Here is an 18,308-nt window from a genome sequence, read left to right on the forward strand (position 1 = left end):
CAGGTCCCGTACCAGGCCCTGCACTCACCCGCCGCCACCTCATTCTGGGTGGGAACCCTGGGTTGATGCCAGGCGCCACTTGTTCTCCCAAGATCAGTTGAAGTGACCCCAAGCACTGAGCAAAACAGTGGCTAAGCAGGTGAGAATCTAAGACATAATTGATCTTAGAGGCTGGAATGACAGCATAGTGCAGGGCAGGGCATTTGCCTTGCACACAAATCACTGGGGTCCCAATCTCAACATTCCATGTGGTCCCTGAGCACTGCCAGGAGAAATTCCTGAGGGCAGAGTCAGGAGTAACCCCTGAACACCACTGAGTGTGACCCAAAAGCCAAAAAGTAAATGAATGGAATTTAAAAATTACAAATAAAATGAAAATGCCGAATGTGTCCCCCAAACAATACCAAGAGCAGAAGCAAAGCACTCAAGTCAAGTGTGGAAAGAGAAGTAAATGTATTTGGTTTGTTTTGGGTCACACACAGCAATGTATAGGGCTTAATCGTGGCTCTGGGCTGAGGAAATATTCCCGGCTGTGCCTGGGGACCATATTGGATGCTGGGGATCTAATCAGGAGTGATTCCTGAGTGTGTATCTTGGAGTCACTCATGTGCATTGCCAGCTGACCCAAAAATGAAATACAGCAAAAAAATAAAATAAGTTGGACTCATAAGACATAAAGCCAGGGACTGGGGAGATATTCCAGCAGGTTGGAGCTCGCCTGTACCCTGCAAAAACTTAGATTTCTGACACTTGTTCTTTCCTCTGGGGTGGAACTCACGGCCATGTTGGGGAAGGTCACCATGTCCTGAACACAGACATATGGAACAGGAGTGATGTCATCCCACCCCATACTATGGGTCTGAAAATGAGACACCCTAGCGCCCTAGAGGAGCTCAGGGCCTCACTCCCTTCCCCATTCCAATTGGGAGGAACCAGCCTCCATCCATATTTCGGGCTGATGAGCCCAGGAATCCCTCACAAGAAGGCAGATCTACTACAATGACACTAGACTAGAAGGTTCCTGCAAGTTCTGGACTTGCCTGCAGCCACCCCAGGAATAAATCCAATGACCACTGCAGAGGATAACACCTGAGCACAGACCCAACAGGACCAAAAATAGCAACACTGGGTTGGACCAAATCACTAGATACCAAACCCTACCAATGCCATATCCCACAATCCCTATTCTATGTTCTAGGGATGAGAAAGGGACACACAATATCCAGTTAGGACTCAAAGCTGTGTGAGAACACAAATACAATAGAAGACAAAAAGGCAGATGGAGTTACACTACAGTGGGTCCAGGGACAACGGGCAGGACTATCAATCCCCACTCTCCCACCTGGTCCGGCAAGCACTGCCAGCTGCAACATTGAGTGCAGAGCCAGAAGTAACCCAGGAGAATCACTCTTTGTAACCCTCCCATCACCACACAAAAGGGAATTCCCTGCCACAGAGGCAAGGTGGGGTGGGGGGATAAAGTGGGGGGTGGAAGGAATACTGGGATCATCGGTGGTGGAGAATGGAAATTGGTGTAAGGATGGGTACTTGAGCATTGTATGACTGAAACAAAAGCACGGAAATACGTAAATCTGTTAACTCTACCCTCACAGTGATTCACTAATTAAAAAGATTTTTTTAAAAAGAAAAATGTTTGGGCCGGAGTGATAGCACAGCGGGTAGGGCATTTGCCTTGCACGCAGTCGACCCAGGTTCGATCCCAAGCATCCCGTATGGTCCCCCAAGCACCGCCAGGAGTAATTCCTGAGTGCAAAGCCAGGAGTAACCCCTGAGCATCGCTGGGTGTGACCCAAAAAGCAAAAAAAAAAAAAAAAAAAAAGAAAAATGTTGCATAGATCAAAGTACAGTTACTTTGCAAAGACAAGTACTATAAGTGAAACAGAAATAAAGCACACAATATCATTTCTGTCCTAAAATATAATGTTCACTAAATGTTGCTCAAAAGAAAAAAAAATAAACTGAAGACAGTCTTGAATCCACGCCAACTGAACGGTTCCCATAGATCTGATAGGAATGATAATTGAGCACTGAGTTAGAAGTACTCCTCGAGCACTGCTGGTTGTGGCTAAACCCAAATAAAAGGAATCTAACGGACAAGGACAAAGTAGCCTCAAATAGCAGAGAGTCGGAGCACTCAGGCCAGAAATTACATCCCAGGACTCCTTCCTGAAACTCAAGAGACAGAGACCCTAGAAACAATTACCTGCCTGTCACTGCATCATGTCACCACATCATTCTCCTCCCACCTGGGGACAGTGTGTCAGATGGTGTGTCACATTGTCTGAAGCTTCTGTAATTCCTAAGGATCGGCAGGTGGCTCCATAGAATCACCTGGAGGAGAAGTCAGACACATGAGAACCAGAACGGAGCACAACTCATGGCCCTGACCAGCGTCACCCTCAGGCACAGCTCAAAACCCACCCAGAAATGCATTACTAGATGTCCCTTCCTCTCCAGGGGACACACAAGTGCATTGTAATCCATGATGCCCTTCGCTCTCACGTAAGGTAAAGGAAGCAGCTGACCTGCTGTCCCGTTGTTAGGGCTCCTAGGTCCACACTAACTGAACATTCTATAATTTTTAACAAACATATCTAGCTGAATAGGTAAAAATCAAGTCCCGGAGACAGATCAATAAAACACAGAGAAGGGAGGTCACTGGCCTTGCACACAGCTACCCGGGATTGGCCTCCCTCATCCCTACAGTCCACAAAGCCCACCAGGAGTGATTCCTGAGTGAAGAGTCAGAAGGAAGCCCAGACTACTGGTGGATGTGATCTCAAAGAAAAAACACACACTCAAGAAATGTGAGTTGTGTACTTAGTAGGAAAAAGAACATCTACTATCACAACTTTCTGGAATTTAACCAGAGCAAAATCTGGCCTCAGAGATAGCACAGATCATGGGGTACCTGCCAGGCATGCACTTCAGTCAAGTTTCAATCTCCATCAGACGGAAAGTATCCCCACGTCTTGCAATGGGTGATCAATGAGAAGAGCCAGAAGTAACCCATTAGCATCACGGGCATGGCCAACTGAAAATGAACCCATTATACTGTGGCAGTCTGCTTCCAAGGCCAGGGCCTGCACTCCTGGCCTATCTCTTACCCCAAAATTCAAATTCTATATAAATCCTGTGAACCCTCTGATAAGAACAGACTGGCATGCAGGCGGAGGCTAGGACAAGGCCCAACTGGTAGTGGTCATGGCAGGGCTGTAGACACCTGGCAGCTCCTGGTGAGACCCTGAGCCGAAAACAAGCTGTGATTTCGAAGGCTTGAAGGGGACAGTAAGTGAGAACTTTCCATGCATGCACTTGCCATGCATGCGTCCGACTCAACTTTCACCCTGAATCCCTAAGGAGTTATCCCTGAGTACAGCTGGAATTGATTTTGCTACTCCCCTCCCCTCTAATAAAGGCACAGAGAAAGTCATCTGCCAACAGCGATGTGTGAAATCCAGCAATAAATCTCAAGGCTCAATTCTTTGGTTTGTTTATTTTTGGGCCACACCCTGGGATGCTCAGAACTTACAGGTCAAGTTTTCACAGATTATGTCATTTTACTCATTGAATTATGTGATCCTGTGTAAGAAAACTAGGTGGAACATACATTTGGCCCAAAAGATATCTAAATGACGAAAGTTTGTAATTTTGCTCAGAGACTACAACACCTTCCTTTCCTTCTGACAGACTCTTGAGGAAGTTTTCCAGCATGTTCACATCTAAGAAATTCCAATGAAGGTATGAACAGAGGGGCAGGAGAGAGCACACCAGGCTGGAGCACATGCTGGCCACATGAAGCTCGGGGACCATCACCGGTATCCACTGGCACTGCCAATGTGAACAGAGCAGGGCGTAGGCCTCAAGCACTGCCAGGTGTGTCCTCAAATCCCAACATGTCTGCTCCCTGAGTAGTGAGTTAGACCCTGGGAGAGGAGCTCAAGGGCTGAGCACCTGCTTTACTGGTTGGGAACATGGCACGGCTCCTCTACCTCCAGAGACAGAGGGCAGAATCCCTGATCAACGACAAGTTTGTAGCAAAAAGGGGGAAACAAAACAATTAGGTAGGAGAGAAGCCCACAACAGCCAAAAAGAAGTTTGGGAGACACCCGGCAGTGCTCAGGGAACCTATGGAGTACTGGGAAACAAACACCTTAGGTGCATGAAAAGCAAGTGCCCTGTCTGTTCTCCTATTGCTCAGCTTTTCTTTCTTTTGTTTGCTTTATGGGTCACACCTGGCAATGCACAGAGGGTATTCCTGGCTTTGCACTCAGAATTACTCCTTGAGGAGCTCAGGGGACAATGTGGAATGCTGGGAATGGAACCTGGGTCATCCACGTGCAAGGCAAACGTCCTACCCGCTGTGCTTTCGCTCCAGCCCCATTGGCTTTTCTTTCTTTATGGTCTTTTGGTCCACACCTCTCAATTCCCAGACACTGCTATGGGGCATGGGACGACTGAACCCAGGTCCGTGCTGAGCATGACCAACACCGTACTTACTGTACTAAGGCTCCCGCCCCCTAGAGGGAGACATTTAAAACCTAGTGCAACAGGTCCCTGCAAAGCCCGTTTCTGCAAGTACTCACCAGAACAGAAGGGGGAGTCTTTGGTCCTGGAGAAATTGAAAACGAGGGAATGCTATGAAATTTGACAGGTGAAGCAGAAATTATATTTCTGGGGGAAAATAAAATCAGAGAGTTAGAAAAGATAGCAAATGGATAGGATGCTTTTCGTTCAAGCAGCTGAGCCTGGGTTAATATGCAAGAGCACATAGGTTTCCCCACCACAGCACTGCCAGGAGCCATGACTGAGCAAAGAGCCAAGAGTGAACCCTGGGCACTTGCCAGCTGTTGACCAAAAACTACAATTAATAATAATAAAAATATAGTGTGTGGGTTTCTTATCTTGCACGTGTCTTCCCAGGTTTGATTGCCAGAATCCCTTGTTTCCCTGAGCACCACCAGGAGTGATCCCTCAGTGCAGATGTAGGAATAACCCCTGAAAATTGCCATATGTTCCCTCATCCTAAAAATTAAAAAAAAACTAAAAATTATATAAGACAAAGAAATAAAAGTGTGGTGACTAATGGTCATCCTAGATTGCATTATGGTACATCTTGGGGCGCATCCTGGAAGTGACCAGCCTATTACCTGCTACATTTGGTTGCACGGACCCCTCTGGTCCAACACAGCCCGGATGCTACACCCCCTTCTGGCAGGGTCTCTTACAACTTCGCATCTCCCAGGATCCCAAAACCTACCGCAGTCGCAGGAACCCGGGAAAATCAAACGGTCAGCCACACACTCCTGAGTCCCCGGCCGCGCAGAGGGCAGTGCACTGGGAGAGCATCTGCCGTGCCGGGGCTGACAGGACCGAGCCTGACATTCCACAGGACCCTGAGTCCCACCAGGAGAGTCCCCTGGTGCAGAGTCAGGAGTGACCCTGAACGCTAATGGGATGTTGGACAAAAATGAAACAAAACATTGTTTTTTAATTAAAAGAGAGACTCACCTCCCCCCTTTCCAGGGAAACCGACCCTTCGGCCCCGACTCCATAATCACAATGACGGAAGTGGCCCTCAAAGGACCGGCCCGGGAACATTCCCGGGTGACCCCCCACCCCAGCCTGTGACCCCCGGGGGCTCCGAGTGTCCCTGCAGGAACCAATGGGGAGGCGGCCGCGCACGACCCGCAGACCTGCGGGGAAACTAGGGAAACTGAGGGTCCCTCTTGTCTCTCTTTCTCTGTGTTTGGGGTCTGAGCGACAGGGGCGCGGGGAGGGCGGGGCCTTGTTCCCACACCCCATGGGGGTCCCCCGACCCGGGAGGATCCTGAGCGCTGAGCCCGAAGTCGAAGTCGCTCCGGGCCCCGCCGGGCGCCGCCAGGCCTCCCCGGGACGCGCGCCCCTCCGGCAGCTCTGAGGTACGTTCCCTCAGAAGCCCCCTCGTCTCCCTGAAGGGCAGGAACGAAAGAGACGAACTCGGGAGCATGCTGGAGTCACCCAGGTGGAGCCACCGCCACCGGCCATGGAGCGACCTCGCCGGGACCCCTCTCCACTCAGCCAGACTCCTCCCGCTCAGACAATGGCGGTCAACCGGAAATGCCGCCCACCTCAGACAGGGCTCTGTGACGTCACCTACACTTCCGACCAGAGTGTTAAAGGGCCAGACTCCAACTATTCCTGACGGGGTACTTTCAGGTTAGGAAAGTTAATTTTTCTTCCGGTTTCTCGTCTTGTATCAGGTCAGCAGGGTATCTGAGGGGTTGCCAGGCACCGAATAAATGGAGTGAACACATGCCCTATGGTGACAAAGATTTTATGTTTTCACGAAGGGAATAAAATTCACAAAAATTTCATCCCAAATACCCACTAGAATAGTGCCCCAACCCTGACCCCCAAACAAAAGCACCAAAAAATAATGCTCAGAAATCACTGGGCGTTAATATCCAGATATCATGTTTTGTGTTAATTTATCCAGGGCCATGTTTTGTGTTATCAAATTGGGGGGGGGGCACATTCTGTAGTGCTGAGGACTTACACCTGACTGCTCAGGGCCACTCCACACTGGGCTGGGGAAACCCTCTGTTGTCCTAATCCTAGAATCTGGGGTAGCTACTTCCCAGCTGGACTGTCCTAACCCTGATTTTTTATTTCAATTCACTGAACTTCCAATTACTGGAGTAGCTCCAGCTGTTCATGTATAGTTACAGGAGTGAGCTAGAAACTAAGTGAATCACATGCCCAAAATTAGTTAAGCTAATTTTGTGGGTGTCGCAGAATGAGGCTCAGGAATTGGTGAATGGGACAGTATTATACATATAATCAATATTCCTGTGTATGTGTTTGTGTATGTTAATAGCCATTGGTGTTCTCAAGCTACTCCTAGCTCTATGCTCAGCAACTGTTCAAACAGTGCTCAAGTTCAATAATGCACTAAATTCAACTGGGATCTACAATGAATCAGCTGCATGAACAGAAAGTCCCTTCACTGCTTTGTAAGTTAGTAGTGATTTAGTAGTTTAGTAGTGGATGAATTATGCAGCAAAATCTAAAATTCTTCAAAATTTGAACCAGAAGTCAAGAATTGTACAGTGGGTGTGCAGGAGAAAGCCTTTTTTTCTGACATGTTGACCGACTGTTCAGCTGTGATTAATGTTTCTTATAGTAAAAGATGAAACAGTTAGTTTAGAACTTTACATTTCATTTAGTGGAGTTATTTGATAACTATATTGTTGAGTTGAAAGAAACTATATTGGGTTGGATGGTTAGCTGCCCACTTTTGACTTTTGTAACCTCGCTTTGTTCTCCTTCTGTAACCATGCTTACGCCCTTGAGCTATACATAACAATGCACTATACCTAAGTTCTGTCACATACATCCTGCCATCTGTATGCTGGTTGGCTGATGATCACGCCTAAAAGATAAGGGAACATCTGACCCGCTCACAGGAGTTACTGAGAACAAAGAACCCAGATAGTGACTCGGACACAGCTCCACAGATAATGACCCCAGACACGGCTACGTGACTGGCCCTGAGCGCAGATAGTGGTTCCGGACACACAGACCCGGAGATAGTTGCTCCGGATGAGACTACGTGACTACGTGACTGGCCCTGAGGACTCAAACCCTATAAAAAGGCTGCCCTAACTAGTACAGACTGCTGCATCCACCTGAGGTACAGCCCCAGCATGTTGGTCTGAATAAACATTTTCTCTTGCAAGAGTCTTCTTGACTATCCCGTCTCGCTCTCTTGCGGCTCTGCTCCCAACAATATTAGTATACTGAATTTCTTGTAGGGCGCCTGCCACTCATAGAATAAAATAGGAACAATGGCCTAGGGCCCACAACAGCGCGGTTGTTAATGATCAATAGTTGATTGGTTTTTGGTGTGTAATCACCTTTTCTCTCTTCCATATCAATGCTTGTTTCACTATGCTTACATAACTTACTGGGCTCCGGGACATGGGCTCAGTGAGTGAAAGTAATTTTGTGGGTGCTTATGAAAATGACAGGTGCGCCAGGATGAGGTTTTTCTTAACCAACAGCCTGTGCTTCTGCTGTGAAGCTGCTGCTCTTGCCTAGCAGGACAGCCCGCCAGCTGGTGTGAATACACTCCTCCAAATTTTATTTCTTGATATCTCCATGTCTCCTTCAATCTGACCCCAAAAACGCTGGGGCTCATTTGGGATTTGATGGTGGATATCGGCACAACAGGTCCCTTGCTGTGAACAGTTGCAGAGTTTGTTCAAAGGACCAATTTGCCTTTGCTTTGTTCAAACCTATGCCCAGTTGCCCAAAGCGTTGGCAGAATCGATGCCCAGAAACCTCTAGATTGGTTATCAGGAGTCCTGTGTTTCTCACCAGAGAGTTGGCTAATGATCTTCTCTGTAGGAGTATAAGTCACTGTCTGGGTCTGGGACTGTGTGGAAAGCTGAACGCAGAGCCAGTGCCCCGAGCAGGCCTGGCCACGACATTTTGAGATGGACCACAGGGGCCATTTCAATCATTTCAGCACAAGCACAATACTCTCAGGATCAGTGAGGGTTTTGTTCTTTTTGTTTTATTTTTGTAATAATTTTGTGCTTCTTGGGTCACACCCGGTGATGCACAGGGGTTACTCCTGGCTCTGCACTCAAGAAATACTCCTGGCGGTGCTCAGGAGACCATATGGAGGCTGGACATGGAACCTAGGTCAGCTGCGTGCAAGGGAAACACCCTACCCACTGCACTATTGCTCCAGCCTTGTATTAATTTTGTGAGGGGGCACACCAAGCAGTGCTCAGGGATGAGTCCTAGTGGGGCGCTGGTGGCCATGTGGAGTGTTGGGGATGGAGCCCAGGTGCCCACATCATACAAAGTGCCCATCCCACTGCACTATCGCTAGGGTCCACAGCCAGTCCTTTGAAACAATTAACACTTGTAATAACTTTCCATACATGGCAAATTCACGTTATTCCATTAGTATGAAAAATAATACATTTTTTTTAGGTTTTAATTTGACTAATTTCAGCACTCAGTGGGACTAAGGCCTTGCACTCCCAGCATTAGGCTCTGGATTTCCTCCTGAGCTGTCAGACTATTTGTTGGGGATGGAGCCTGGACCCCCACCTCTCAAGTCACATGCTTGCTCCACTGACCTATCCCGCCATCATAAAAATGTCTATTCAACGTGGAAACCTTGCCAGCTCACTCGGTTTTGGTGACCTCATTTACAAATCAAATTGCAACAACACCAAATCCTCATGCTGTGTTTTAAGCTCTGAAATCAATTGCAGCAAGCAAGGTAAGAATTAGCTGAATAGCCCCTGGGTGGATAGGCCAAGCAGGTGGAGGACATCTCTGTGGTTCTTAGTCCTAACGGGTACAGAGCAAAGGGAAGGTACTTCGGGAGGATCATTGTGACAAGCCTGACAATCCTCAAACTAATTCTTAGACTTTTGTATTTGACTAGAACCAGTGACATTTGGGAGAGTATATAGGATACTGCAGATCAAACCCTGGTTGGTCATGGGTAAGACCAACACCCTCCCTGCTGTACTGTAAGCTCCACCCAACTAGCTTTGATATGGGCTCACTCCTTCACTTTTAAACACAAACACTGAAGGAAATCTCTTAGGAAGTCACAGAGAGAACAGCAGGTAGGGTGACAGGGGTTGTTCCCTGAGGACCGCCCAAAGGAAGGCCTGAGGACCACCAGGAAAAACCTACAGCAACACAAGGCCCCACAACAAAATAAAAGTAATTTTTTCAGGATGCTCAAAAACCATCCCGATAATCTGAGAGAAAACACAAACGTATTGATAGAGCGGGCAGGGTGGGAGGTGGATCTGCTGCTCCTGAAAAGGGCACCCCAACATTGCAGACTATGCAGCCAGGCTAGTCACGGACAGAGGAGGATGGGGCATGTAGGGTCCTGAAACACACAGATGCTTGACAGATTAAAAAGAATGGAACAAAGTGAGGAAAACAAAGGCAGGATCATTATGATTGACAGTTTGGGTGAAGGAAGTGTAGTGTGAGCGTGGCACAGACGCCTGGATCCAGGAGCCAGAGGCCTCCAGGGTCAGCAGCACGTTTCACACACACACACAGGGAATCCACACACAGCCCAGGGCCCAAGTCCAAGGAGCTTCCTCAGAAAATCACTGTCGGATAACATTGGCTGTAGGGATCTTAGGTTTACCGGGTTATACCCATCATAGTGCTCCTGATACACGCCCATTCCTCCTTGTTTATCTTTAACCTCTTCTCTCTGCTCTCTTCCCCACCCAGTTAATCACCATTTCCCCCTAAGAAGTACCTGTGACTTGTAAAGTAAAATTCCACAGAAATCTCTTATTTTGTATTTGTTCAGTGAGATATTGCTTTACTCCTTTTTTCCCCTTCCTTACATAGTTTATTTCAGAGCAATGCTCTTTCTATAGAGACACAGGAAGACAGTGAATGCTACGTTTCTGGAACTTGCGAGTTAATTAACTCTGAAAAATATTCACTCCTGGGCAACTGTTTTCTTGACTTAACCCTCAGTTACGCTTAGTCCCTAGCACCTCAAAAGCAGGGCCCCAACAAGAAACTGGATGGATCTAGGGCAAGCTGTGAGCTACCCTGGAATCGAAACAGGCCAGGACAAAAGCCATAATGCTTAACTATAAGAGCACAATCCTGTACAAATTCTGTCATGATCCAAAGAGTAACAACTGGATGAGGATCCTGCTAGGGTTAGGAAAGACTAAACTGGGATATATACCAAGATGTCCCCAGGAGAACACCTGACAAGCTTAATGTATCTCTGTGTCTATACAAACTGATGAGAAAGATTATATAGAAGTAAGTAACTTGAAAATGGTTGTTGGACTAAGAAAAGGAGAAACACACCCCAAGGTGGTATTCTGCACTTGAGAGGATCTCCTGGCTGCAGAAGATCGTTGTCTTAATTTAGAAGAATTCCCTGGGAAGGAAGGGTCTTCCTAAGTTGATTGTGTGGCCTCACCTGGGTGTAGTTGCTACCAGGAATGCTTGCAGGGTGGGCACAGACCTAGGCTGCAAGACAGTGTGGAGAGACTATAACGGGGGTTAGGAGAAGACAGGAATGAGGGGCAGGTGAGAGTGGAACAGGTAGCTTAGTGAGACTGGAACATGCATATGGGGAGAATGGAATACACAGCAACTGATCACCAACCAGCCTGGCGGCCCTGTTCCCTCCATCGTGTGTCTGTTGTTGGCGCCTGCAGGCCAATGGGGAAAGCAGCCGATGGTCACCTAAAGCATGTGGCGGGCAAAAGCGACCAAGCCACCGCCACTGCAGCTCACTTACGGTATACTCAACAACTTACAGCTGTGAACTTAAAGAACTCACTATGCTCAGGGTTCCCTCCTGGCTCTTCACTCAGAAATTGCTCCTGCACTTGCCCTGGGATGCCAGGGATCGAACCTGGGTTGCCCTACGTGCAAGAAAAACGCCCTATCCACTTTACTATCACTACGGGCTCTGAAGGAGATTTCTTTATTTTTTTGCTTTTCTGGGTTACACGGGGCGATACACAGGGGTTACTCCTGGTTCTGCACTCAGGAACCACTCCTGGAGGTGCTCAGGAGACTATATGGGATGCTGGGAATTGAACCCGGGTTGGCCGCGTGCAAGGCAAATGCCCTACCCGTTGTGCTATCACTCCAGCCCCTGAAGGAGATATTCTTGACTGGGAAAAAGGAATAAGAAAAGAAAGTTGGAGGAAGAGACAGTGAAGCGGGTAGGAAGCTGCTTGCACACTGTCAACCCGGAACAATTCCTGGCATCCCTTGGGGTCCACAATGTTGGTCCGCAGAAATTCCTCAGCAGAGATAAAAGAGGAAGCCCTGAGCATTTTTAATGTGGTAGAGAAGTAAAAAATATATAATAAAAATGATTTTCATTTTCAAACCCCATTCACCTGCTGGGTGGGTGCACCAATCATAACAACCAATGAAAGGACAGGCGATGACTAAGTCTCGTGCTTTAGGGGTAGGGCCCTGTCCATCAGAGTTTACAGATTCTACCCTTATGATATGCAGGCCAAAGACTCCAGGTCAGGGACCATCATATCCTGTGTTGGGAGGGTCGAGAACTTCAATTCTGACAGGACCCACAAACACGAGGCTTACGTACTTCAGAGAAAAAAAACAACCTTTACCCACAGTACTCACCCCAATAGCCTGGGTCGCCTGATCAAGGAAAGATGAAAAGTGCAGGAGGCTTTGCAACTTGATGTCAGAGAGCAAAAATTCCTGATGTACAAAAACACCAACATTAGAATCAGACAGACAGTAAAGCGGTAGGATGCTTGCCTTGTTGACCCCCATCAATCCTCGGCATCCCTTATGGAGCCAGAGCACTGCCAGGAATAATACCTGAGCCCAGAGCCAGAAATAAACCCTGAGCATCTAGAGGCATGGATGACCTCTTCGCCAACCCCCCAAATACCATCAAAAATAGCCCAAAAAGATATTTTCACTTGCAAACCCAAACCATCTGTGATGACCGCGCCCTCAGGATGGCCTTGGACATCATATTAACTAATAAATACAAAACTGACAGTAACACAGTCGCTTTTCCTTGGAGAGTTTCTGCTCTACCTCTCAAAATAAATCTGCTTTCTATTTTATTTTTGGAAGCCACACACAGCCGATATAAAGTGGATATTCCTGGCTACGCACTCAGGAATCAGTCCTGGTGGTGCTCACGGGATGGAATCTGGGTTGCAACGTGGAAAGCGAAAGCTCTAAGTGCTTTGATATAGGCCCCTAACCCCAAGGCCACAGCCCCCTCACTCAGTTCGGCTCCCACCTGCTGGGGCCATTTCGAACCTGGAGGCAATCGTTGCTGCAGGGGCCCCTCAGGATCACACATTCATACCCGTGACCCCTATGCCCCGGTACAGCCCCCACCATACTCCACAAAGTTCCGCATCCTCCTAACACCTGAAATGCTCCTCAGAAACCACCTGGATATCGGTAAAAAATGAAAACCAAGCACAAAGGTGCCCCCCCCCCAATCTGGCACTGCCCTGCCACTCACAGTGCGGAGACGGGAAGGCAAGGGGCAATCACTGGAGGCCTCGTGCCCTGCCACAAAATCGGCTTTCATAGACAGCTTTCCAAGAAGAGACACAACTTTGTCCTTCATCCACGTGAACAATGACTGCTGGACCCCATGTCCAGGATACCAGCCACTCGAGGCCTTGAGTTCACTCTCACTGAGTGCAGAGTCAGGAGTAAACCCACACACTGAAGTAAGGTCAAGGACGGCAACCCCCCAAATTTATATGAAGCTAAAAACAAAGGGGAAGATGGAGAGTAGCAGGCGAAACAGCAGGTGGGGGAATGGTCCTGCCCATGTTAATCCAGGTTCTATCCCTGACAACCACATACTGCCCCCCACCAGCCAGGCATGATCCCTGAGTGCAGAGCCCAGGAACAAACCCTGAGTCCTGCTGGTTTGGCCAGAAACAAATTTTAAAAAACTGTGAAAGAGTCCAGTGGAGGCAGGGTGACAATGCACAGCATTGGGGAACATGCTTCGCATGCGGGAACCTCTGAATTGATACGGGGCACCACTTGGTCTACCAAGATCAGTTGAAGTGACCCCAAGCAATGAGAAAGACAGAATCTGAGGGGGTGAGACTCTAAGAAATAAATGATCTTAGAGGCTGGAATGACATGATAGCACGCAGGGCATCACACAAATCACCAGGGTCCCAATCCCAGCATTCCATGTGGTCCCTGAGCACTACCAGGAGTAATTCCTGAGGGCAGAGTCAGGAGTAACTGCTGAACACCACTGAATGTGACCAAAAAGCCAAAAAATAAATGAATGGATTGAAAAATTACAAATAAAATGAAAATGCCAAGTGTGTTCCCCAAACAGTACCAAGAGCAGAAGCAAAGCACTCAAGTGTGGAAAGAGAAGTAAATGGATTAGGTTTGTTTTGGGTCTCACACAGCAATGTATAGGGCTTATTTGTGGCTTGGGGCTGAGGAAGTACTTCTGGCTTTTCCTGGGGACCATATTGGATGCCGGGGATCGAACCAGGAGTGATACCTGTGTGCACATTCTGAAGTCATACATGCGCATTGCCAGATGGGCCACAAAATCAAACAAACAAAGCAAAAAAATGAGTTGGACTCATAAGACATAAAGCCAGGGACTGGGGAGATACTCCAGCAGGTTGGAACTTGCCTGTACCCTCACACACTTAGCCTTATGACCACTTTCATTCCTCCGGGGTGAAGCTCATGGCCACATCAGCATCGGGGAAGGTCACCTTGTCCTGAACTGACACACACAGGAGACAGGAGTGAGGACATCCCACCCCATATTATGGGGTCTGAGGATGAGACACCCCAGCGCCCTAGAGGACCTCAAGGCCTCTCCCCCTGCCCACTCCTGTTGGGAGGAACCAGCCTCCACCCACATTTCGGACTGATGAGCCCAAGAATCCCTCACAGGAAGCCAGATTTACTACAATGACACTATACTAGTACGTTCCTGCAGGTTCTGAACTTGCACACAGTCACCCCAGGAATAAATCCGATGAGCACTGCAGAGGGTAACAACTGAGCACACACAGCAGTACAAAAAATGGAACAATGGGTAGGACCAACACACTAGACACCTCCTCAATCACCAATGCCTTATCCCACAGTCCCTGTTCTGTATTCTAGGGAAAAGAAGGGGACACACCATGTCCAGCAAGTGACTCAAGCTCTGTGAGGACATATGTGCCTGTAGGACTTGGAACTCCGGTTTCAGGGCCACCCTAAATCCTTCCTGAAGTAGGTAAAAGTGACTTGACCCCCAATACATCTGCTGGCCTCAGAGATCCTTTGCTCCGAGGGACAGGCGCATGCTTAGAACTGCGCACACTGCAGTGAGTGAACATGAGACTGTGACTGAGCAGGTGACACTCTCCAGAGTGGGACGAGCAAAATTGGGGAGACACATGTCCTGCGGTCAGAGTCACTGTAGTTGCCAGGGCACATACAGGGCATGCACTCCCTGGGCCCTGATGATCGTCAGGGGTGAATCCAGAACACAGAGCCAAAAGGAAACCATGAGCATCCCCACTGTGGCACAAAAACAAAAATGAAAGAAAACAAAGCAGCAGGATGGAGTAACAGGACAGTGGGCCCAGGAAACGCAGGTAGGGCTGGCAATCCCTGCTGTCCATATGAACCTCCACGAACCCGGAGGTGTAATGTTGGACTGTAAACCCAGGAATAATGCTAACAATCACTAGATATGTCCCCTATCACCTCCCAAAACTAAACAAAATATCCCAAGAAGTTACTCTTGGAACACTAGCACCCCATACGATCTCTGAGTTCAAACAGGAGTGATTCTTAAGCACTAATTTGGGAGTACTTCTTGAGCACCATCAAACCTAAATATAACAAAATAAACAGGGACAAAAGTGGCCTTAGAAGGCAGTTAGTCACCCTGCCAGAAACCCTATCCCAGGGCTCCCTCCTAAAAGAGCTCAAGACAGACAAATTGGAAGCCTGTGCGCTCCTGTCCCTACATCATGTCATCCTGTCACTCTCCTCCTACCTGGGGACAGTGAGTCAGACAGTGTGTCACCATCTTCCTGTCTCTAATTCCAGAGGATCTGAAATAAGCTCTATTAAAGATTTGGAGAAGTCAGAACCGTGAGCACCAGAGAGGAGCACAATCTCCCAACCTTGACCAAAAATCCCAGAACTGGAGCTGAAAACGTTCTGATCGACGGAAATAGTCCGGCACCAGATCTCTGACCCACCTGGGGAAGACACTGCCAGAAGCTTCTTCCTCTCCGGCAGACACAATGTGGGTTGGGATGGGGGCTGTCGAACAATACCAGAGTATTGGGCTCAGGCTACAATAAAGGAAACTGATCCCTGGAACTCTTCCCTGAGCCCTACAGGAAGGTCCCTACTGGCGGGCAGCAGGAGCCGACTCTGAGCCCAGATGGTTAGCGCCCCCTGCAGGCCCGCACCAAATTCTTGTGTGAAAAATTTAAAAAGTCATATGAGTCCTAAAACCCTGTTTAGTGGCTTTTTGTATGGGTCAGAAGCCTACGGTTTCTCCTGAATCCTTATTCTTCTCTGTCTCTGCTCTCACGTATTTCGTGTGTGTCTCTGTGTGTGTATTGGGCCAGAAGCGGCAGTGCTCACTCAGGCAGCGATCAGCCTCGGCAGGTCTGAGGAATCCTGAGGTGCAGGGCTCAGCCTTTGCTTGGCAGGTGCGAGGCAAGCGCCCTAAGCTCTGTACTATGGCTCTGGGCATTGCTGAGGAAAATCTTCCCCAGCACACTAGAAGTGATCCCCGAGTAAAGCTCCCCTCTCCACAAAACCCTATCTGCCTCCAAACACACAACCCAGAGAAACAAAACTACCCAACTGTACTCACCCAGTGGCCAGTCTCCGGGGCCCCTGGTAAGGGAGAGATGAAGTGAGGGGTGGTTCGCCTCTTGACATGAGGGAGTAGAAATTCCTGACCTGAAAACAGACACACAGTTGGGGTAAGACAGATAAGCAGGTAGGGTGCTCGCCTTACTGACCCTGACCAGTCTTCTGCATCCGATACCTCCCCTGAGCACTGAGAGAATAATTCCTGAGCCCAGAACCAGGAGTAAAACCGAGCATCTCCGTGTGGAACACCTCCGAAAAACAAAACAAATCCAAGCAAAAATACGGTAACATGTAAGTTTCCTGGGCAACCCCCAGCCCTGAGAGCCACGCCCTGGCCGCCCCATATTCTTCGGCGGCGACCCATGAACAGACGCAGGAAACCTCACTTCTGGCCCGGGGGGCTGAGCGGGGCCCCTCAGAGAGAGTCCGGAGGGTCTCGGGTCACCCATATCGGGCCAAAAGGGCCAGGACAGGCCCTGCGCAACCCGTGTCGAGGGTCGGGATGGCCAAGGCCGCACCCTGGCAGCCCCCCAGCAGCCCCGCGCCCACCCGCTGCGGCCCCATCGCCGAGCTGGAGGCGATCGTGGCCCAGGGCCCCCAGGGTCATCACGTGCACCCGCGACCCCTGCGCCCTGGAACAGCCCCGCCGCACCCCAAAGCTCCGCCGCGCCTGTCTACCGCGGCCCCGCGGAGAAAGGTGCGGAGACCGGGAGGCGCCGGGCACCAGGAGGAGTAGCCCCCATACCGCCGCAACATCGGCCTTCAGAGCCCCGCTTCTCTGAGGAGCCCCACTCGGTCCTTGACCCACGAGGACATTGACTCTGACCCCGTTTCCAGGAATAGAGAACCGGAAGGCCTCCCCACTGTGATGTCACTTCCGTCCACAAGCAGCCTTAAAGGGGCAGACTCCAGATGTGCAGAGAACAGTTATGCCCATCCTGGTCAATCTGTGATGCAAGGGGGATGGACTCACGTAAACGGGTGGAGAGGCAGCTGCTGGAGTGGCCTGTCACCCATTGGGGGCTAGCTGGGAGTAAGGAGAAGTCCCCTGGTCTTATGCTGGGCAAACAATGAACCAATAATCTCACACAGCCCATCAGGAGAAATGCAAAGGGGACTTATTCAAAGGAAAACAGGCAGGTAAGGAGCAGGTGGGGCACCGGACAATGAGTTTCTGGGGAAGTCAATCAAGATGGGGTGAGAGCAGTGACTCCCAAGCCAGGCCTGGAGATGCAGAGAGGAACTGGCCTAGCAGCAGCCCAGAGGGTTGGAGAGAAGCTGGAAAGGGAGCAAAGCTGGTAAGATATCAGAGAGCACTGTCTGGACAACACACAATGAGCTGACTCTCGCTTACAAGGAAAACCCAGGAGGTAGTTTCAGAATAAAATTTTAAACACAGAGAGATAATACAGTGGGTTGGCACCTGCCATGAACTCGGTCAACCTGAGTTCCATCCCTGGCATCCCAAATGGGACCCAGGCAGTACCAGGAGTGAACCTTTAGAAATGCAAGGTATGTTCGTGGCTGGGGCGATAGCACAGCGGGTAGGGCGTTTGCCTTGCACGCGGCCGACCTGGGTTCGATTCCCAGCATCCCATATGGTCCCTTGAGCATCGTCAGAGGTAATTCCTGAGTGCAGAGCCAGGAGTAACCCCTGTGCATTGCCAGGTGTGAACCAAAAAGCAAAACAAACAAACAAACAAAACCAGAAATGCAAGGTATGTGCCCAAACAAAAATATATAATCAAATAAATAAAACGCAGCATTTGGATCATCAGCAGAATGGAGGCATATAAGAAGCTAAAAGGCAGTAAACCATACTGGTCATTTTGTGGCCTTGCTTGGCATTTTGGATAGATCTCAAT

General features: G+C 49.1%; 1 protein-coding gene across 1 annotated transcript in view; it reads right to left on the reverse strand.

Annotated features, from left to right (window-relative positions):
- The window catches only part of LOC129403386 (uncharacterized), a 47,766-nt gene extending 30,509 nt beyond the window's left edge, over positions 1-17,257 (reverse strand). Inside the window, exons 1-4 of the mRNA XM_055130818.1 lie at positions 17,096-17,257; positions 16,442-16,530; positions 12,202-12,282; positions 4,608-4,695 (exon numbers count right to left, since the gene is read on the reverse strand). Of these exons, the coding sequence (XP_054986793.1) occupies positions 4,608-4,695; positions 12,202-12,282; positions 16,442-16,509 (237 nt within the window). The 5' untranslated portion in view covers positions 16,510-16,530; positions 17,096-17,257. The remainder of the gene's footprint in view (positions 1-4,607; positions 4,696-12,201; positions 12,283-16,441; positions 16,531-17,095) is intronic.
- Between the last annotated feature and the right edge of the window lie 1,051 nt (positions 17,258-18,308).

Source organism: Sorex araneus, chromosome 3 (assembly GCF_027595985.1).
Source record: "Sorex araneus isolate mSorAra2 chromosome 3, mSorAra2.pri, whole genome shotgun sequence".
NCBI lineage: Eukaryota > Metazoa > Chordata > Mammalia > Eulipotyphla > Soricidae > Sorex > Sorex araneus.